The sequence below is a fragment of the Odontesthes bonariensis genome, chromosome 5 (assembly GCF_027942865.1).
Source record: "Odontesthes bonariensis isolate fOdoBon6 chromosome 5, fOdoBon6.hap1, whole genome shotgun sequence".
Classification (NCBI taxonomy): Eukaryota; Metazoa; Chordata; class Actinopteri; order Atheriniformes; family Atherinopsidae; genus Odontesthes; species Odontesthes bonariensis.
Genome location: NC_134510.1, coordinates 26,399,474 through 26,421,675, shown reverse-complemented (window position 1 = coordinate 26,421,675; position 22,202 = coordinate 26,399,474). Strand labels below are relative to the sequence as shown.

General features: G+C 39.6%; 2 protein-coding genes across 2 annotated transcripts; one reads left to right on the top strand and one right to left on the bottom strand.

The window, feature by feature from the left end:
* Positions 1–4,454: 4,454 nt before the first annotated feature.
* lag3 (lymphocyte activating 3) lies at positions 4,455–7,275 on the top strand. Its single transcript, XM_075465793.1, has 8 exons — positions 4,455–4,631; positions 4,743–4,860; positions 4,985–5,205; positions 5,559–5,810; positions 5,901–6,188; positions 6,280–6,516; positions 6,638–6,756; positions 6,915–7,275. Exons 1-8 carry the CDS (start codon positions 4,583–4,585, stop codon positions 7,008–7,010), a joined length of 1,380 nt encoding a protein of 459 aa, XP_075321908.1. The 5' UTR covers positions 4,455–4,582; the 3' UTR covers positions 7,011–7,275.
* plekhg6 (pleckstrin homology domain containing, family G (with RhoGef domain) member 6) lies at positions 6,986–21,570 on the bottom strand. The gene is made up of 15 exons (XM_075465792.1): positions 21,464–21,570; positions 19,704–19,914; positions 19,130–19,258; positions 18,727–18,864; positions 18,276–18,371; positions 18,109–18,159; positions 17,690–17,839; positions 16,937–17,047; positions 16,463–16,612; positions 16,239–16,373; positions 15,451–15,570; positions 15,207–15,339; positions 14,995–15,110; positions 11,907–13,414; positions 6,986–7,854 (listed from the first exon to the last, which is right to left on the bottom strand). Exons 1-15 carry the CDS (start codon positions 21,484–21,486, stop codon positions 7,674–7,676), a joined length of 3,252 nt encoding a protein of 1,083 aa, XP_075321907.1. The 5' UTR covers positions 21,487–21,570; the 3' UTR covers positions 6,986–7,673.
* Positions 21,571–22,202: the final 632 nt, after the last annotated feature.

Sequence of the window (22,202 nt, the reverse complement as noted above, 5' to 3'; positions counted from 1 at the left end):
ATTGTTTCTTATGCTCAGAGTTTTATTTGTAGATACTCTTTTTTCCTCTTCTGATTGGGTCATTATATTATTCCGGAGGTGGAGACTGTCTCTGGCTTTGGGAGAGAATGGTTAAACCATGGACAGGCTGACATTTTATTTAAGAGCTAACACAAAGACACCAACAATCATACCTTCTCATACTCAGACCTGAGACCTTTAGAATCACCAGTTAAGAAGCATGTAACCAAGACAAACAGAGAAATACCCATTAAGGCAAAAGGACACCTTGCAAAACTCCTCCCAGAAAGGATCAGGCCTAGAAAGAAAGGAAGCTTCTCGCAGTTTTAACCACTGCATCACAATGCCACCCAAAATTCCCATTGGTCAAAGTTCCGTTTACTGTGAAAAGCCTCTGTTTGTGGGTAAAAGATCACCTAATTTCCAAAATAATAACAATTTCTTTGAAAAGCATTTCCAGTCTCACTTGCCCTTCTGCATGCAGAAGCCTTCTCATTCAGTAAAAGTCTTGGCTGGTCTTGCATGTTCTGCTCTTTTGAAGAGTGTCTACAGACTTTGAAGAATGTCAAACGTGAGCACCCTGCCAGGACCATCAGCCTTTTGAGGTTGTAAAATGTTGATTTTTAGTGTGTTTACAATGAAGAAGCTCTCCACCTCTAATCTCCAGCGTTTTTTTTAAGGAGAATGTGACGGTTGTCCACCAGTGAAATGTTCCCCGTGCTGTCAGCTGCAGTGCAAGCTCAGAGCATCATTCCACGAAACAATGCATCCTTTTCTCTGAGCTTCATCGGTCGACTTGATTCCCAGATGCATCAGGCTTCTTTAGCTCTTCATTTGCAAACATCTGATCTTTCTGCTGATTCAATTTCAATAAATGGCTGCTCAGTAAAATAGGTCACCGCAACTCAAGTGGGAGGCAAATCTTCCCGATCATCTTATCCTCTCAATCAAACAAGTTTTGATTTGCCTTTCTAACAACCCAAAAAGCAGCTCTCTCAAACTTTATCTTGTTCTTCTATCTCTTATCTTGAACTCTTACATTCCTATTAACTGCCATTTCTTAATTGAATAAGTAACAGAGGAAAAGGCTCCTGTCCTTTTTCATCTAAAAAAACAAAACAAAAAATGCAGAAATGGATCTCTAATCTATCTTAAAATGTTAAAAGAATGGTTTATTTGTTATGCATTTATGCACCTAACCAGCTTTAGTCAGGTTTAAAGTTGAACCAGCATTAGGACTGAAAACACAAACATCTGCATTCATTAAGCCTTTATTTTTTTGTCAGCCCGTACATATGCACAAACACACGCACACGCTGACAGATGTGTGTACTTTCAGTCTTACTGTTGTAAAGAGCTGAATGGAATATTTTGTCATTTTCAAAGAAACAAACACAGCAAAGCTCAACTTTGTCAATATTTCAGTCTCACTAATGTGTCTGACAGTTTGCGGAAATTTAACCCAACCAAAACATTGTTAAAACTTAGATTCCATTCACATTCAGCTCACCTCAGCAGCTGCCTTTGCAGAGAAGGCTCGCTGTGTTACTGTAAATGTGCCGGGTGTGTGCATTTAACAGAACATTTGACTTTATCTTGGATCACTGCAAAACCCTGTGGAAAACATAGATGAGGCAATGCCAATCATTGAAGTGCAAGAAACGCAAAGATTTTCAGCATCCTTTTCTCAGTTTGTTGTTGAGATGACAAACATATCGTAAGGAAGCGTTATTCATCAAATAGCAAGCACAGTTCCCACAAACACACATCATGTGCACATCTAGCTTCAGCGCTCAACAAAATGCTGACATGAGAAAATTTGGATATTTCTCAGCAGAGCAGCGTTTTTATCTGCTTCCTCTGCCAGTAAGACTCAGTGGAACATTATATAGCATCACCTACTTATGTAAAATACCATGGTAGAATCATATCAGTTATTGAAATTAAACCACAGCAGCGCTTACAAAAAATTCAGAAAGAGTTTACTCAGTATAAATGCTAAATACTGATATCAGTTCAGAAGATAAAGTTGGTCTGAGACAAGAGCAGAACTTACACAGTGGGAACATGACACAGGAACAAACTACTCATCTGCTGAACTTCTAAAGAAAAAACCTGATTTGACTATTTTCCAAGCTCATCCTTATTAACATACGTATCAGAGTCCCTTTAAGCTCTGAGCTCAGTTGTTTCCACGTGAGGGGCATTTTCCCTCACAAAGCCTACCCCACATATTCAGATGCATTAGATGTGATTAAACATCAGCTGTAGGAAAGACCACCTCAGTGTGAGTGACGCACGCATACCCCCAGCACAGAGCGAACTTAGGCCTCGAGTTGAAACAGATCTGACACCGATTAGAATTTGAAGGCTTACAGTGTTTATGTCAAGAGGAAGTTCAGGTTGGATGAGATGAAAAGAATAACTTAAAGATTCACTCACCCACCGAGTCACATGGCTCTAACCAAAGGGAAAATGTCTCAACAAGATGAAGAAAACAGCTCTGAGGTTTCACCCACACACTCTCAGGTGTATCTACACATCCATGTCTATAAAGTGTTCTGTCTATCTATCTATCTATCTATCTATCTATCTATCTATCTATCTATCTTAGATATCTTAAATTGTAGTTTTAACAGCATCTAGAACTGGAAAAAAAAAAAAAAGTTTTGTGATCTGGCTCGCTCACTGGAGACGGTCCTCTGCTTCTTTTCACCAAACTTCAGGCCTGTGCCTCATGTCCCATACCATCAAGGGGTAGAAGTAAGAGTTTGTGTGTGTGTGAGTAACTTTTTAACTGTGAGCCTCGCAGAGGGATTGCTTGGATCAAGCTCAGTTCAAAGCTCAGTTCTTTCCAATCCTCTTCCTAATTGACACAGAGGATCTTCAGGCACGACAAGCCCAGTTTTCTCCAAAGGTCTGCTTCAGCGGCCTGATCTCCCACCATTCTGCTTCAGCTCTGTTGAAATAAAAATTTTCATGAAGCATTTGATTAGTATACAACCCCATGTGCAGGATAAGTTCTCAGCATTTAGGAATTGACCACCTTTAAGTACACCTACAAATCTGCTTTTTGGTCATTGATTGGTCAGATACTGATGTATAACCTACTACAACACATATCATATAACATCATTGAACATTAAACTTCATTGCATAGTAACTTTAACAAGCCTAGAACATATTGTCATGATGACTGAGCCTTGTTCAACTGAGCCCCTTCTTCACCGCTTGCAGCTATGCTGCCAGATTTAAAACAATTTTGTTTGGATAAACTTATTCACAGTCATAAAATTCATTTCAATCCAGAACTGCATTATTTTTTTTTGCCAAGATCCTGTATTCATTATGGCAAAGTCAGGTGTGTGTAAAGTCTTCTCCAGCACATTGAGGTGTGGACTGACATCCCATGCTCCATAAACCACTCTTTCATTGGTTCAGCTCGATATATCCTGGCATTGTCATCCTGGGAAATCTTCTCCTTCAGTTTAACTATGTACTGCTCTGGAACATAAAGTAGCTAAACCTGACCAACTGAAGCAACCCCAGATTGTTTGTTTCTTTAAATCCAGGTGGTGACTTTTCTTTTGGTCCTGGCAGTATATATTATCATATATAGTCTTGTGGGGATAATAAAAAGGAATAGGTATTATTTACAATCAACCCATGCAATCAACTTCCTTCCTTTTGATTGACGTAGACCAAAAAATGGTGAAAAATGAGGTGTTAAAACAAACATTTTCTTGCCAGTGTAGGCCTGTTTCTTCTGCTGTGACAGGCGTGTAAGAATTGACGAAAAGGAAAGTAAAGAATGAGAATGGAGGGGATGATTCACTTTCATGAATATCCATAAGAGCCAGATACCGCATCTCAAACAGCCCTTATTCTCAGGCGGTGGCTGCTGCCAATCTGAGTTAGCTACGTTAACCAGTGGTTGTAAACGTAGATGACTGGCAGTGACGGAGTAGTGACGGAGTGCAGTTTTGACACCGTGGTTTCAAAACAACAAATGATATTTGTAAACAAAAATAAACACTCACTGCGGTTTATAGAGAAAATGATAATGCAGGTCACTGTTAATTTGGCTAAGAAGCAAATCTACTATAAGGGTTTATGTACCTATTATGTCATTTTGAGCATATTTCAATGCTGTGCCTTTATCTTCTGTTTGCTTTATCTGCTTGCAAACTGAATATGATCACATACTGTCAATTACAGAGAATATGCGGCTTAGAAGAAGAAGGAAACAGAAAAAGGTAGAGAGAATCCGTGGGAGGAAGTGGGGCTCCCTGTTTACATCTCTGTCTTACAGTTTCCAGGCTGACAAAGTCAGCCCGCATCAAAGTGCGGCTTGTAGCTGAAGTCACATGATCAACAGAGGAACTACCTAACACTCCGCCTCCGTTATCACCCACGGGCTCATATATATATGTATGCCTCCTCACTCATTTCCACAAAAACACATCAGACAGAACCTCGCGTAAAGAGAACGACAGACTTCTGTAAGAGGATAAAAGATTAATGCGAGGGGAAGTTTGAGGATTTGTTTTTAGAGTCGTAAGAAAACTGAAGCAGCAAAATAATGTTGTTGGAGGGGATCATCTTTGGGTTGTTTACCTTTCTCGTGACAGGTATTTTACTGATTTACAACTTTTAACACATATTTGAAGTAAAATGTACATATGTCAGTTTCGTTGTGTTTCTTTGACAGACATTGATTTTATGTGTTTTCTCTCGAGCAGCTCGATGTGAGACCGCTGAGGTGCTGGTGGAAGCGGGCTCTCAGGTTGTTCTACCCTGTAAATGCAGCTTTAGGTTGTGTAATCCTGCTGCCATCATCTGGAACAAAAACAACAAAGGGTGAGTGGTAATTCACTTGACTCACTTCTCTAAGCCACTCTCCACTTCAGCTTCTCTGTCCAACCCTAAACACCAAGATATCCATCCTCATTGAGTTGGTTGTTGTGATACCTCTCGTCCACAGCACTGTTTGGAGAAAGCAAAGAAGCGGTCTGCAGTACTGGGGTTCAAGCTGGTCACAGAAGGACAACCAGCGTGTGCAGTGCCCGCACTCCCAGTTCGACCGAGGTGATTACAGCCTGCAAATCAGCGGTGTAACAGAGGAGGATGGAGGACTTTATACTTGCAGAATTGAATATGGAAACCATGTTGCCGTCAACCAAGTCATGCTCAGAATAATTAAAGGTAAAAAACTCTTTTTATTGGGCTCCCTTGAATTTCTGCCACTGCTGGAATTTTTCAAATCAAAATAGAAAAATCAATTGGGAATTGTAGTGCACGGATTGAATGGACAACTCTTGAACGATAATCAAGACTTTTAAGTTTTTAAAAATTGTTTTTGTTTGATTTAATCATTGTATAAAATTAATTTAGTTTATATGTTAATTTCTTCTCAAATGTGACCTGATTACAATACTTGCAGTCATTTTTATGAAATACCAACTATAGACATCATTATTTGACTATAGTGTACATTTCTATCAAAGATGAGCTGTGATACTGTAAATGAACACAATTCATCTCGTGATTCCTCACAGTGTGGGCCTCTCCATCGGATGCCATATGGGGAAATAAGGTGTCAGTCTCTTGCACTTTGACACCTTGGCCTAAAGAGGCTTCTGTGCAGTGGATGTTGAACGACAAAATGTTCGTTCCTTCGACTGGAGTCATCACAAACGGAGTTGGAAGCGTTGTAATAGAAAGGGCGACTGAGCGAATGACAGGAAACTGGACCTGCGTCTTGAACCACAAAAACGAGAGGCGAGCCTCAGCAACTCTAACTGTGAGAGGTGAGATACTGAGCTGGGAAACTAAATGTTGTTTAGAGGTGAACTGGTAGATTATATCTCAGAACTTTTAACATTTACTTCCCCTCTTAGGAATCATCCAACCACCCAAAGACGATACCAAGTTGTATGCTGCGTTGGGATCTGCATTCGCTCTCCCCTGCGTTTTCTCACCTGGTTTAAGGCCCATAAAGACAGTCTGGGAGAAACTTGAGAATGAGAATCCACGTACTCTCAAGAACGATCGTCCTTCTTTGATCACCGCTGGTAACTCTTTCAGGATTCAGGAGGTTGTGTTGGACAGTCAGGGCAAATATAGATGTGCTGGGACTATAAGAGGACAAAGACTGACTCGCACAATGCAGCTTGTCGTTGCTCAGAGTAAGTTTCTACAACCTCAGCTTGCTGAAAAATGCACAAAATCATCATTGTTTTGGTCCTACATTTATCTTCTTCTTAATTTTTTTCTCAGTTGTCCAAACAAAGAAGAAAGACTCCGTGATGCTGACCTGCCAAGTGAGCGACGCAAGCGCGGTCACCGAATATGAGTGGGTTCGTGTCACGTACGACCTCAATGGCACTGAGTCAGTTGAGCCCGTCCAGAAGGGGCAGACTGTTGTGTTAAACAATAACTGGGGTGAATGGACGTGCCGTTACAATGGGAAAGACGGCATTTTGGGGAATGTAACGTACCAGGTTCCAATGATGAGTAAGTATTTTTTCTGCTGTAAAATATGCCACAAATAAATCTACACCACTGCTACACTGGATTCTTGCCCTTGGAAAATGTCACGCATGCTTCTGACAATATTTTGGTTGTTTCCTTGCAGGTGGTCATAGTGGACAAAAGTCAGGTTTCTCAAGTAACAAGGGCACCGTGATCGGCCTCAGCTTTCTCCTCGTCATTCTGCTGCTGATCCTGGCTCAGATGTACAAAAATCACCAAAGGGTAAAAAAAAATAAAAAAATTGAAACACTTGAATTAGAAAATGCTGGATCGAATTTACTTTGTCAACAATTAAAAACAAAAGGAAAGAATAAATGCACTTTCATAGATCAGATCTTGCAGTGTTACTTTTAATAATTATGTGCATCTCTTCTCCACAGAGAAAAAGAATCTTTCAGTACCCTGCGCTGGAGACAATTGTTCATACCATCTCCAATGAGCGGGAGGAGAGAGAAAGGAACAGAGGGAAAGACTGAAGACGCATGAATGTCGGAGAACTGCAGGAAAAATTCACAACTGAAGTGACATTTTTTGACTGCTTGCAGAATATTGGGAGACTTTATTTGCACATGTTTGTAAATATTTAATTCGAGCAGAAGTTGTAGCAGTAATTGTTTTAAGAGAACTATGATGAAATTCAAACTAATTATATTTGATTGCAGCTGTAAATATTCTTTATTGCTCCCCGTGAGGATTTGTTTGTATGATGGGAACAAAATGTTTCACAAATAAAGCGCACTTGACTGAAATAAATTTGGTTTGATTTATTATATACAGTCAGAATAACTCGTCACTTTTCATATAAATAAAAAAAAAACTAACATAAAAAAATGCAACATTTAATATGTAACTACAAAATATGACTCTAAATATATTACATTACTTTACATTGATTACAGGTTAATTCTTACTTATAAAACCAGACCATGAATATTTTTGTTATGCATTCCAGACCATTTGTGCAAATATTACTGCTTTTTCTGTTTGCAAAGCTCTATTTCCACTTTTACGTGCCTTTGCTTCTCCAAAAAAAGTTTTTTTTTTCCTTTTCAGTCTGTTGATCTGAAATTCACAGACTTCAGACTTAAAATAACATAATAAACCACAGATTTCTGACATTCAGCACGGTGACTGCTGACCTACACCTGACTACACTCCCCGTCCTCTTGCTCCGAAAGATCGTTGACACCAAAGTTGGCCAAAGATCTGTTGATTCCCTCCAGGAGTCCTTCATCTCGAGGTATCAAGTGATCCATGACATCATCAACATCAAAACACCAGCCTGGCCAGTCCACGTTTACACCCTCCACAGAAAAGGTACTAAAAGAAGAAGAGTTGGAGAAAGAAGGTCAAAACTGAACATTCTTCTACATTTACTGTCACTTGTTTCCCCTCTTCTGAGAAGTGTAGGTGGTGCATTTTAATGTCATTATTATAGATGGGTGAAATAAAAAGACTCAAGGAAAACAAGAACAAAAATAGAAAGAAATAACCGTAACGTACAGCAGCAGCACAAAAAGTACTATTGATCTGTTGGGTGATTGTACAGTTCTTTATACAATGGAAAAATATAGAAAAACAAGTCCTGTATTCGAATTTTACCTTAATAAAAGTACGTAAAAATAAGCGCGGAAATATGCTTTAATGCACATGTACTCCCACATACTTTCTGAATGTGCTCATACATATTGCACCTGGTGTTGGTTCATGTCCCTCATCTCTACACCGGCTTCCTGTTGATCACAGAGTTGATTGTAAAGTACTGCTGTTGGTTTGTAAAGCTTCAAATGGTTTAGACCTTATAGGACACTACGGACCATCTCGACATCTTAGTTCATTTGGAACATTGCTTTCTGCCTCCAGAGTCAAAGATAAACACATTTGCTACAAATCTGCCTTCTTTTATATTAGATCTTAATTGCATTCAATGTTATTAATAAATTGTTTTCTTCAAGTATTTTTCAACCACTGTGTTGTTGAGTTGTGCAATATCAGTAAATTTGCTTTGTCTTTAAATTTCTTTTATTTAAATCTTAGCAGGAACAATGTGAACTATCTTTATATCAATGAGGTCCTAAACTGTAAAAAAAAATACACGTAACTTTCTTTTGTTGTTTGTTCTTATTCTTTGTTTATATCATATATTTTTGAATGATTCATATTGACTTTTGTCAGTAACTAAACAATCATTCAAATCAAATTGGTGATGGATGATATTTTGACTAGAAGTGTGAACTAGAAGAACATGGAAATACTCAAGCAACGTGAAAATACTTCAGAATTGTGCTGGCTGGTATAAATGCACACCGATCAACACAAGAACATACTCTAGCTAATGGAGCAGTCAAAGCTTTTAAAAATACAAAAGTTTAGATTTCATCCATCCATTTTCTACAACTGTCACTGAGTGAGAGGCAGATTACTTCCTGAACAGGTCACCAGTTAATCACAGGACCAACACAGAGACAAACCGCCATGCATGCTCACACTTACTCTTACGATCAGTTTGGAATCACCTATCAACCAAACATGCATGTTTTTTGCTCATAGCAGGAACCTGGAGTAACTGCCGTGAACCCTGACATGCACAGGGAGAACATGCAAACTGCACACAAAAGGAATAAAATTAAATCAACCCATTTAGACCTAAGGTTTAGTTTAAAACAGCCTCCTAAAACCTGAGGTCTTTCTGGTAAACTTCATGAAAACCGTCCCCTTAAAACCTTTTATTTCCATTTCAGAGGTACAACACGCGGCTTAGTAAGTAACTGACTTCCCCCGCATGTTTGTCAGTGTTTTCAGAAAATTATAATGTTGAGTGTGTACTGAAAATGTTGATTTGACGTGATAAAATGATCTATGTCACGGCAGTTTCCTTTCTCACAGAACAAACTATCCATTACCAGCCAAACTGATCAATGACGATTCATTTCAATACCAAAGATTTGACTGTTTGAAATAAAAAAAATCCAAATACAGGAAAAGATACGTGCATGTTGCCAGAATATAGAAAAATGCCCAGAGTATATGCAAAATAAAATCTGTACTGTGATGTCAAATTCATAAAAAGCTGAAATGTGGATTATCTGCTTGTTCCAACGTTCAGAGAATCTGAACCTGTCACTTGTCATAAGCAGCCAGCTTACTCTAGTAGTTGTCCTATTTTATGCACTTAAATTGTGTTGCACAATGACCCAGCATATAAGTGTTTTTATGCTGGGTCATAACAAGTGTAGTGTGCATTAGATAATCAACAACTTATCGGCCATCAAACTCAAGCAGTACCATGAACTGATTTATGTTGAATTGTGGCTTTTAGGAGGTCACTGGTTACTGTGTTTCCTCCTTAAAGAGTAAAGATTTAGACTGCTGATGTCATACCAAATCTGGAGAGACGCTTAAGCTCAGCCAGGACCAGATTATTATTAAAAGATGGAAACAAAAAAAGAAATTATAATATTGTCAATTCATGGCTTTTTATAGTGTGCAGTGTGTCCGGTTTTTTTTCTTTCCATTCGCGTACAAAATAGAGCTGCATCAACGGCTGTCTGACCTCATCTTTCTGAGACTGTAGGTGGTGCTCTGTGGATTCAAAGCAGAAAACCCCAGCCTAAGATTCGATGGCTGATTTTGCTCATATGTGTAGTAGCATGTAGAAAAAAACATATAACGTACGTAATAACAAAGATAAAAGCTTGATTTGTATCAAAGGGGACTTGAAGTCATACAGTTTGAAGAAGAAGACTTGGGATTAATCTTGGTTGCAGTCGGCTCGCAGAGGAGCCGGCAAGGCTCCAGGACAAAGATGCACAGTTAGCATGAGATTTGAGGGCATGAAGCGGAAATTGGTGAACTAAAGCTAAAATTAGTTCAATAATTGCTCTTCTGAAAGATGTGTATTTCATGCATGAGATGATCAATATTCAATTGTTCTTATGTTGGGTGTATATTTTGGTCATACTTTAACCCTATAACTTGAGGCAGTGGTTTATAACCTCAAGATGAAAAATCATCCTCAGATTATGCTCCACAACTGTGAGACTAAACTGGAAAATATTGCACTAATAAGACACACTTAGGAGAATTATACAGTAAGTCTTCACGTAATCATCTCCAGGACAGAATGAGATCTGAAAGACTCCAGCAAGCATTAACATTTGTTTATCTCTTTGTGATCAAGAGAGTTACAAACAGCCTCATAACAAGAAGGCGGTGGCACATATTTTATATTTCAAACTATTGTCTCCCGACTACTAAAGTTGGTGCAACAGAAAGCACAAAAGCGACCTAAATTTTAGTAAGAGTTGTACTTGGTGGCCTCTTTAGTGAATGTGTTGCGGCTTCCAACACAAACCTTTTAGCCGCTCAGAGTATAAGGTTGGGTCCTCAGGTTCCTTTATATGTGACGCGCTACTGGTTTATGGCAAGAGACACGCTGAGATCCAAAATATGCTTTTGTTGCATTTATTATAAACAAACCGCACTGAGTTATCACAGCGCAGCAAAGATGGATTAATGTAAAGATGAAAACCAGCGGATTAAACGGATACAAAGGGTGATGAATGAATGAATGAGTAACGTAGCGTGGCGTGGCAGTCAACAAAATTACGGCTACTCCAAACCCTGACTCTCTCACATCTGTGTCACCGGTGAGTCCACACCTTTACGCACACACACCTTTACGCACGCACACACGCCTACTCCCATGTGAACCACCCCCTCTGCAACACACACACACACACACACACACACACACACACACACACACACACACACACACACACACACACACACACACACTCACGCTCACTGTGCTCCTCATATTCAACCTGTGTGTCCCTTACAGAATGAATAATGCTCTGTAAACCATTGAGAAATGGCTTTTGTTTCTTTTTTTATGCCAAACCCAACCTTGGGCTGTCATTTTCATCATTATGTTGCCCAGAAGCATAGATCATAAGGATGTTATCGCAACTTGAAAAACTTGAAAAAAATACACTGCGACCTGACTAATTCTACATCTTTGTTCTTTGAGTTATTTTTTCTCCTTTTTTGGTGATTGAAAAACACTCAAAACAGGAACTAAGGAAGTGTAAAATCTGTGCAAAAACCACAATATCCATTCAATAATGTTTTGGTCTCATCAGCTGAGTCAACACGCTGTTGAAATGTCATTCTTTTGATATCATGATTTTGTCAATACTGGTACAGTTTATCATTTGTTGTTAGTACCACCGTGGCTCTCTTGTATTTCCTACCAAGCACGAGCAAAAGTGTTTTCATTCAAAACCATAAACTAATATAAATATATTGATCATCAAAAGGATTTTGTGTATGATGTGTGAAAGTAAAGAGCAACCTATCATACTAACCTGCTCATCTTATCATCTTCATCTCCATCCACCAGCTGCTCCTTCCATCCTTTACTCACTGACGGGGCTTGGTGTCTCCTCAGTGCCACCTCCTCAAACTCTGTGTCTCTGTCTCCATCACTGGATGTGGGTGAAGGTGTGGGGTTAAATAAAGGTGGGTGAGGAAGATACCTTGACCTCACATGAGCTATCCTTGCATTTTTGTCTCTTTTCATTTCACCTTTGACCCTCACTCTCTCCTTGGCTTTTTCCAAAAAGCCCTCCAGTGGTGAGTTGAGGGGCTTATCCTCTAGCTCACCACTACATCCTTTGCTGGATTTGTCCACAGCTTGGAGCGATGTGTGGAAGTTATTGGAATGTCCATGTAGCCCATGCCCCCCTTCAATAATGATGTTGGGAATTGAGGAACTCCTCTGAGTCTTTGGTTTGCTCAGATCTGGCAGCTCGGATTCAGAAAAGATTTGGGAATCAGCTGAGAATTTGTGGTGCATCTCCTGAAACATGTTTTGGTTCTGCTGAAGAGAACCCAGTTTAAGCACTCTGTGGGAATCTGTGCCAAAGGCAGCAGGAAGAGAGTTTCTCTTAAAATTTGGGTTGCTGTCTGAGTCTGAATTAGAGGAGCTGTTAGAAACAGTCTTTCCTGTGTTCCCAAATAACTGCTGAGACTTCTGAGTAAAGGATCCCTGATTTATGCTGACTGGCCTCCTCTTTCGTAGCCTGGGTGATTTTAAATCTTTTGAGAAGCTCCAAGCGTCAACTGAAGACTCCATGTCTACAGACTGACTGGAGCAGGAGTCCCTCCTGGTGTCCTGGTTCACAGACTGCAAATCTGAATCTCTCCTTGTTGACGGTTCTCTTTTTACCTGCGGCCATAAAAACCTCTCTTTGGAGACTGCCGGCTGGTAATGAAGTTGCGAAGTGCTCTCTTCATCTGTTGGGTAGTCTACATCTGGTAATCCATCCAGTGGAAAACTGTGTGGCCCAGTTCTGTTGTGTCTTATTGGATCTGCGGCTGTGTTGTGAGTGAAATGATTCAGATCAGGGAGAGGTTGCACCCTGTGGTTCCGCATCTTGCTTTGCTTGTTTGTTATCTTAGTCTCAACAATTTTGTCTTCTTCTTGCCACTGGTTTCCACCTGGATCTCCACCTTGAACCCCCATTTCTAAACGTTCATATCCTATGAATTCTGGCTGCTGACCTGCAGCGCTGTTGTGCACTACTTTATGGTTATTGTTGCACCGCTGAGAGTTCCTAAAGGGTAATCCATTGTGTTTAGTGGAAATCTCACTTGAGGGTTGGTACTGTTCTGCCACTTTAGATCCCCAAGTATTTATTAATGCTTCATTGTGTTCACTCAAAAAAGTATTAGCTCCTGAATGCATGAGAGGTTGTTCTTCTGTCACCATGTCATCTGCCTTGGATTCTGTGACAGGTTTGGCCTCCAGCTGGCGAACTCGCAAATTCTCAAGTCTGTTGTTCTCTTGGTCTCTCAGGCTCCTCAGTGTTTCCTAACAATGTAACATATTTGAAAAAAGTGTTAACAAGTGATTCATTATGTCTTTTTTTCTAACTCTGGTTCACATAGGTATTGTGATTACTCTCTCACTAAATCACCAGTAAAGAGGAATGTTTGAGTGTGTACTGTTACACCAAGAGCAGAAGTGAGTCAAAGCACTTTCATGCCAAAGAGGATATGTATCCGATTGTGGTTGCGAAATATAACCTTGTGTCTGTCCCAGGCACAATAGAAACAAATCAGAGGCATCACTAAGCACAGCGGCAGAAACTTCAGACATGTGAATGGAGTGACTCTGCATCTGAAGACACCTTGGACCTACAAAGCTCTTCTTCTCTGAGTTCAGGAAAAAGGCCGATCGTCGGCATGCCTTCTCTCTAAATTTTACAAGACACATCAGTCTTGTAATCAGTCAGTCATATGGAGAGGAATGTGCGACACGCATTAATGAAGTCTTTAAATTATACCTTCTTGCTTGTGAGAATTGAACCTATGAGCCTAAATCAGACATAAAGTTTGAATAGTTTATTAAATAAAAATCAATGTTTTTTCTCTTAAACTTAATTTAATTTGTAAATGTATACATCCATATTTGTTTTTCAGGCTTCAACAACATTCCAACAAAGGTTGGGACAGTAAAGGTATCACCACTTCATTATGCTGTTATTTCTTCTCACAACATTCAAATGACCTTCTGGCATTAAGGGTACCAGAATGAGGCCTTTCAGTTTTTATGCGGACCCATTCTTTACGCAAACATCTGCAGCTGTGCAGTATTGTTGTTGTTTCATTTTTTATTTGAAGAGTTCTCCAAAAATAGATGTAAGTTTGTCATTGTTCATGTTAAAATTCCACCCCTCAAAAAGGGATAAAGATCTGCAGCTTATCTTTGTTCTTTATAACAAACGCTTTGAAGGATCTTTGCAGTTTGCGAGGCTGCTTATAAGTTTATAATTGTAAAGATGGCTCCAGAATGTTATCTTAGTTTTATTTTTATTTTTTCAATAGGAGATCATATGTGGGAGAAAAAATGTAATACGATGAATAAACAAGATTCCTTCATAAATGTTAGTTCCTTATCAAAGGCTGGACTTCAACAGATAAACATCAAAATGAACCAAGTTAGATCTAAAATAAAAAAGAATAATCAAAGTTATGGTGAGACAAAACCAGTGAACATTTTTTGAAGAACAGATACCATCATCATATTTCTCTAGTGAGTAGAAATATGTTTTAATTGAGTTGAACATTATAAATCTGACCCACATGCTGCAAAAATGGCTCTAATGTTTGGGATTTCCTGTTCCAGATAGCCTTCTGTCAACTGAGGTCAACTTTTCACATTTCACCCATAACTGCAATTCCCTACAGTAAATACTTTTGTTTCAGTAATCTGAGTTTCTTATATCTTCTTCCTGCACAGGTTATCCTATTATCCTGTACATGAGAACTCCTTTAGGCAGTTACTGAGACATTTAAACATTTGTCACCCCTGAGGCTCCACCGGTAATGTGGTTCAAAGCTGGAGCGGATCATAACCATTGTAGAAATGGTAGGAATTTTAGATTTTACCTTCGCCTTCCAGATGGTGGAGACCCATGTGGAGCAGCAATCTGAGCTGCTGGCTACAAGTATGAGAACATTCACAGCGCTCTGCAGCTCACCTACTTCTACTATAAGAAATGAATCTGTAAAAGGCAGAAAAACATGTATGGGATCATTCTTTACACATCAACGTAGTTGCCGAAAGTCCTCCATCATATCAGCAAGAGAGTTTAACTCACACCCATCTTTAAGTGGAATGCAGGTCGTTCTGTCGAGGGCCAGAGGAGGTCGAAACACCTTCAGTCTCTCCCCTTTCTTCTGGATTTTAGTCAGAAGAAGCACGTCTGAGAAGAGCAGAGCTACCAACTCTAGCTGCATCCCACCATGTGCAAAGAAACAGAAGAATATATCAACAGAATCCTTGGAAGATGTATTCTGCAGACAGTGATTTAAAAGTACACCAGCCGAGGGAACCAGCTTTACCTTGCTGTCCTTCCTGTTCCGAACCTTCAAGTTCTCTTCCAGCAGCAGCGTTCGTACAACTTCACGACCCACTCCTCTGATGGGGCATGTTAGATCAAACTTGCAAATGTCTCGGACATGCTGTCAACCATGAGTAATCATTATCACAGATGATATCAGTTCATTTCAGCAGACATTTTTCTTCAATATTTTTTTCACAGCTTATATCTTAGCTCTAATATATTAAAGAAACGTTAAAATCCCCTAATATTTCAAGTCATATACTACAGTACTGTATTGTGCTCTGTGTTTTTATGCTACATGTAATGCGTATTTCATTGTGTCCGTTTATTATTTTTCTTATATCAAGAAGCTGAAGTCCTAGCTTAGTATCTTTGTTTGGTGTTGTTTGTTAGAAGTCAATCAACAGGTAACAAAGGCACACGTAACAACTACACAGTTGGTTGATGATACCAAAAGCACCAAACACAGAACCACAAATCAACTAAAATGACAACATATTGATGAAAAATCATCATGAAGATACTAAAAGCCACTGGTATGACCTTCTGGGAGATTTGTTTTTTAATTAGAGACAGAAAAAACCCTGCAAAAAACACAAAATAACCACCAAGACATACAGAAGTCCACAAAACCATATAAAAAGCATGATGAGGACAACAAATGAGCAACAAAAGCACCTCCAGATCCACCTATATGTAAAGGCAAAATAACCCCAAATATACAAACTGCAGTGACATAAAACCACTATGAGGATAATCGACAGGCACCAAAAGAGGGCTTCTTACCTTGTCGATTTCTTCATTTATTCCCTCCACTTCGTATCCCTCCACTCTCTGAGCTGAGATAGAGAGGGCGAGCTCGTCATCCTTCAGCTGCATGTAGTTATTGATACTTTCTAAAAAACTGTTCACACTGGATACCTGGAGAGAAGCAGGAATAAAAGAAAGGCTGGTGAGAGACAGATATACACTTAAAGAGGACAAATATGTGTGCAGTGCCAGATTCCCACCATTCCTCTGAGTGTCTGCTGCACTTGAGGCTCCTGGGTGTTTGTGAGGACAGCTTTTAGCAGCAGGGGGTACTTTGTGATCCTCTGATGGGGTTTGGCCTGCATATCCCCCAGCCGCATCCGTTCACACTGATGGTGAGTCTCTACCCACTGGACAGGACAGAGAGACAAAAACCTCTTATCACTTTTCCCATAAATGTCCTGCAGTTAGATTTGAAATCAAGAAAACTGCTTTGGCTGAATCATTAGGAAAAAACGTTGGTGCAGTAAGTGGTTTGCCAGACAGGAAACGCCTATCACAGGCCGCCCACGAGGTTATGAAAGCATCACAAACCACACAGTGTCACCATTAACTGAGATGTTAGTCACCATACTAAATTCCATTCAGCTAATAATTGTGTTAGCGTGGGAAAGAATTACAGTTTGTGTACTTTGATCCTCACATGTGTATGCATGGATGTTGCTTCGCTGTACCTGAATGAACGTGAGGAAACATGGGTTGCTCTCCAGCTGCATGCGTGTGAACTCAAGATTGTTTTCCTCCTCCCAGCAATACTCATGGTAGACAGAGAAGCGATCGTGAAACTGTGAGCAAAAAAAAAAAAGAAGACAAGTTACAACTTACTTTCAATCCAAGTTTAATACACAGATGTTTGCACAAGATGTGCATTAGACATTTCAGCTGATCTAATATGCAAACTGCACAAATCCAAGCGGCTCAATTTCATATTCAAATATATATTTTTTCGACTGTTTTAATTGTGAGGGGAATGATCTACTTTCAGGAAGGATTTTCTTTTCCTTTCTTTTTTCCTAAAGACCCGTTTTTATCACGTGCAGAATATTTTGTATTTTTCAAATTGCTCTGGAGATCATCTCAGACCTGTTCACAAGTTATTTGCAAAGTCAGAGCATTTTATTTTTGTGCAAATAATGAAAATAATGATGCGAAAAGGAACTTTGTTAAAATAAAAAGGTTTAATATCTATGATTGTCAAATATAAATGGAAATACATGGAAATACTCAGGTAAGCTATCTCTACTCAGTACTGAAATGGATAAATGTACTTGCATCTCATTCATTATGTCCATTATGTTCATTATGTTCAGACTCAAATGGAAACTAATTCTTTAAGTTTAGAAAGCTACAGTGCAATGTTCTATTACCGATGGCCAAGAACACTCCTGAGCATGTTTGCATTGTGTTTAGCAAACAGTGAGTTATACCTGCAGGCAACCAGCCTCCAGCCTAATGGGGTCAAAGGGTTTGCCTGACTGTCGGACTTCCTGCAACATTGGAAAAACCACCTCCTGCCAGAACAGCTGATGTGCATGGAGGATGGAGGGGAGGTGGGAGAAAAGCAGCTCGGGGGTCACCTGTTTCAAGAAAAAGTAAAAATCATAGTGTTAAAGTTGCACTTTTCTGCTTTGTGATATTTTCCATCTTCTCAGTGGAAATATACTGTGCTTCAGTACATGTTCCGCTTGCTCTCGTGTGTTGTATTTTGTCACATCTTGAGCGGATGTCAGACAGTTAATGTCAGTAATATGCAGAGGAGTGAAAAATAGGCTCGCTTGTTATGAGTATTGTGCTGCAGGTTTGAGCTTTTCCAGTCAGTATGAGGCTGAGCTCTTTGCAGACTGACCTCCTGGAGAAATCCCTGCTGGTGCAGGTTGAAGAGAGCAGCAATGACCAACTGTGAGAGGCAAACATAGCTTTGTTAAACATCCCGTAGAAAATCCCTTTTTTTTACAAATCTAAAAAAAGTACATCTCAACAGACTATGACACACGCCACACAGTAACATCTTACGTCTTTGATGATCTTTAGCTTGTTGATGTAGCTGAGCTCAGTGTGGACAAACTCCCACAGCGCCTCCTGTTGGTGTTTCTGCGTCTTGGACATTGTCTTCCCATGAAATCAAGATGAAGGGGGGAAAAGAGAGGAGAAAGAAAAGGAAGTGTGTAAAAGATATTTGTAAGAATGTGTGAGATGTGCATACTGAGCACATGTTTTACAACAAGGACATAAGGACAGCCAACATTTTTCTATTGAGCAAATCCCACAAAGAGAACAACAAATCATGATGTTGGGCACCAGTCATATGAGTAAAACGATGGAGTAAGACCTCACAGTGGAACTAGCAACAGTATAACTGGCTTTAGCTCCACGAACATCTGTCAAAAGGATCAATTAATGGTTATTTTGTTAATTTAGTTGAGTTTGTTAGTAATAAAGAAAAGATCAAAATAATGTTCCTCACCGAATAAGATTGAACTAAATCTGTCCAGTTGTTCTCCAGTGTGGTTCCCTGACTCTCCTCCTTCCACATCCATTTCAGACTGGCCGGCACCGAGTAAGTCTCCAGCTCCTGCTTCAACAAATCCAGCTGACCTCGTTCCTGCCAGGTTGTTAGAAAAAACACAAACAGAGAGAAAAAACAAAAGTGTCAGGGAGGTGAAACAGGAAAATCTGATCTTATAACAAATCAGTTGTTCCATAGCAGTAAATGCATTTTGTGAATACCTGTGGTCACATGAAAAGTATGCCAGTGGAGCAGAACAAAGCTCTGCACCGATTTAAGAGTTTGAGTGGGCGGACGTAATTAAAGGCAAGTCCATATCTGTTTCTTGGTTTGTGAGAATGCAGTATGATGAGCATAATACCTCAGATGTCTTCTCAGACACTCCCTGGTTGAACAGGACCTGTTTTAGAGCTGCTCTGGATTTAGTTCCCGAAAAGGCTCCTTTACTCAGTGTTGAAAAGTCAGTCACAACCTTCTGCTTCGTCCGCCTCTGCAAACGGGAAATAACAGTTAGACAGTTGTGGATTTATATGTATAAATACATAAATAAACACATATATGTTGAGGGAGAGAAAAGCAGAAAAGTTGATAGAATATTCAAATAACAGAGAGACAGGATTGGGTATAAAAGGAGACTTCACCAAAAGCTTAGTCTTTCCAAGCAAGGATGGATCTTGGATCACCATTTTGTGCCAAACTCTGTCTGAGAATTGTCAGTCAGCACAAAATATTCTCTACATTAAACCAAAATGTGGTGGAGTGAAACAAGTGCAACGTCTTTGCTTGCCATGAGTGCTGAAGTGAGACTAAGAGAAGTGTTGAACTGCATCAAGTACAAATATTCCAGTTAAGTACAAGTATTAAAGCACAGTGCTTAAGCAAATCTAGTCATTAGTAATGCGTCTCCCATCTAATTTCTGTCTTGCTCCACTTACCCGATGTCCGATGGTGCTGAACTTGAGTTTGTCTGCTGACCCCCTGTGGTGATTGTTTGTATCTGCAGCTGTTGTCGTCCCATCGAGAACATCCGGCTCTCTGGTCTCTGTTTCCCTCTCCCCATTTACACTGTCTCGCCTCTGCAGCATTTCTTCCATCGGTGACTCATTTCCCCCTCCGTTGTTTACATGCGGCACTTTTGAGGAAAGGCTGAGGATAAACACACAGGGTTACTTATTGTCAAAAAGAGGCGCAGAGAATAATGTGAGACAAGGAAAGGCTTCACAAGTAAAGAATAGCGAGCGGGAGGCATATAAGAGGGACGCATGTGGTTGGTTATTATTTCTAAGTGTTTACCTAAGCTCTATTTTCAAAAGGTTGAGCAAACGCACATAGGAGTGTTGAAGCTTTTAAGAAAGTGGTGTTCATCATTTATGTGTGTGATTGTCACAAGTTGCATGCCAAGCTCCAGTCATAAGTAGCATTTGAAGTCTAACCTGTCTTTTAGTTCTAGAAAATTCATGACAGAATGACTTAGCATAATTAAATAACTATTTAAACTGGATAAAGTTTGCGAGTGAGCACATTTTTTATAAATTACAGTTTGTACAGATGGTAAAGAAGGCTTTATGACAAGTGAACAAAAACCATTTAATTGAGATCCTCCAGGATTTCTGGAGGATTTCTGCACAAGTTTTTAAAAATGTGAGCTTTTGGAGCTGCAACCTTCCAGTAACATACAAACAAAGATGGAGAAGTTTTGAGGAGCAGAAATATCAAATATTCTATTTACTTATACTGCCCTGTCCTAAAAAGTCAAGATTCACTAATGTAATCTAAGAAAAAAACAAAACGTACGGTACTTTTTTTTACTGTCAATAAGAAAACTGAACCCAAAATAAGCTCAACAGTAATGCTAAACAAAACAGTGAACAAAATGAAATGTAAAATGTCCTGCAACTTATGGGAAAGAGAGGAAGTAATCTGGGACTTCATGTTTGCTTTTTCTCCTATTTGGTCAAACTTGCACACCAGATATACAGCATTGTGAAGCAGGTTTACAGACTGGAGCATCATATGCACACTGACACTGACATAACTGGACAACTGACTGATTAGATTCACAAAGCTCCAGCCCTAGTTACACAGATGTTCCGGTCCTAGTCTCGTTCCAAGACTCGACTTACTGCATGTTGTGCTGTAGATTTAAATTACAGTAAGAATGTATCTCTATTCCCAGGAGGCTATTGTATCTCAGTGAACTATTTAACCATTTTCTGTCATAGCCAGAAGAGAAGTACTACTTTTATTCAAAGCTAACTCAGTCTTACTGCCTAAAAAAATATAATAATAAAGCATTTTGGCATTCTTTCCAAGTTACTGTAACTAATATTCACAATTATACTTTTATAGCCTGAGACGTTACTGTAAGACACGCATAGTGCAAACAGGTGTGCTGCACTAATCTGCTCATGTCAAACATCAAAAGTCTGACGTAAGTGCTTTCATCACCATATCATACCCGTTTACAGTCACATTCTGTATCGCTCAGTAACAATACCTGAAATCTAATTTAATTAGATCCGTAACACCTTGTCACAAAATCAGATGCCCCAGATGAGTCAGTAAATCTTGACCCGAGCTCCAGTATGAGTGTGACTCAACATGGTGAAAACAAACAGCATGTTGATCCCCGTTAGCACTGTACTCCTTTTCATTCTTAAACTGTGCTTTTAATGGATAAAATCACAGACTTTACCTGTTGGGCTTGGTTGAATCCATTTTTGCTTCACGCAGTCATCTTTGGTTTCTGTTAGCTTTCTCCTCCTTCTCTCTGTGCCCTGATCAGTCCCTCCCACTCCTCTTTTCACCTGCACCGCTGTGAATGCAACTGGCCCGACGGGAACAACTGGATTCTGTAACCAACAAATCAGTGCTGAGGGCTGGTTAATGCGTCGCAGTGAAAAGTGCTTAGTGGAGCAGACGTGGTGACTGAAAACTGAAGATAATCTATTGTTGTTTCTTGTCAATCTGTCTCATTGATCAGTCTGAGTGAGGCAGGAAGAAATCATCTTCAGTGGGGAGGAGAGGATGTTTCCACGTACAATATTTGTTTCTGCTCATTTGGCAACAGAAAAAGAAAAGCCACAGACATGGAAATCAGCTATGAGAATCTGGATGTATGTTGGCAAAGTAAAAGAGAAAAAAAACAAAGGAAGGAATGGCATGCATGGTAGAAGTTACAAGAAAGAGGGCAAGATGAAGAATGCAACAGCAGGCCAGAGAAAAAAAAAAGATTAAAAGATCATGTGATGTCAAAGAAGACAACATTTTTTTCAATTATATCTATAGAAAGAAAGCTGCCATTACTAAAGTAATTAAATGTTGGAATGTAGACTGGCTGCGTGCCTGCAGTTAATACACATTTACATGCTCAAATATTTTGTCACGCTTTCCTTCACACTCCCACAGGCACTCGCAGACAAAATTATGGTACA

Bases quoted from the DNA above. Each gene is read 5' to 3' on its own strand.
- plekhg6 (XM_075465792.1), bottom strand. From the start codon at position 21,486: ATGGATTCAACCAAGCCCAACAG. The intron at 15,571-16,238 runs GTAAGAAGCCCT...CATGGTTGACAG, and splicing joins TAAATGAAGAAATCGACAAG to CATGTCCGAGACATTTGCAA. The intron at 7,855-11,906 runs GTTAGTATGATA...TTCTTCTTTTAG, and splicing joins GAAGATGATAAGATGAGCAG to TACCTTTTCTGTGGAGGGTG.
- lag3 (XM_075465793.1), top strand. From the start codon at position 4,583: ATGTTGTTGGAGGGGATCATCTTTGGGTTGTTTACCTTTCTCGTGACA. The intron at 4,861-4,984 runs GTGAGTGGTAAT...TCTCGTCCACAG, and splicing joins TGGAACAAAAACAACAAAGG to CACTGTTTGGAGAAAGCAAA. The intron at 6,517-6,637 runs GTAAGTATTTTT...GTTTCCTTGCAG, and splicing joins GTACCAGGTTCCAATGATGA to GTGGTCATAGTGGACAAAAG.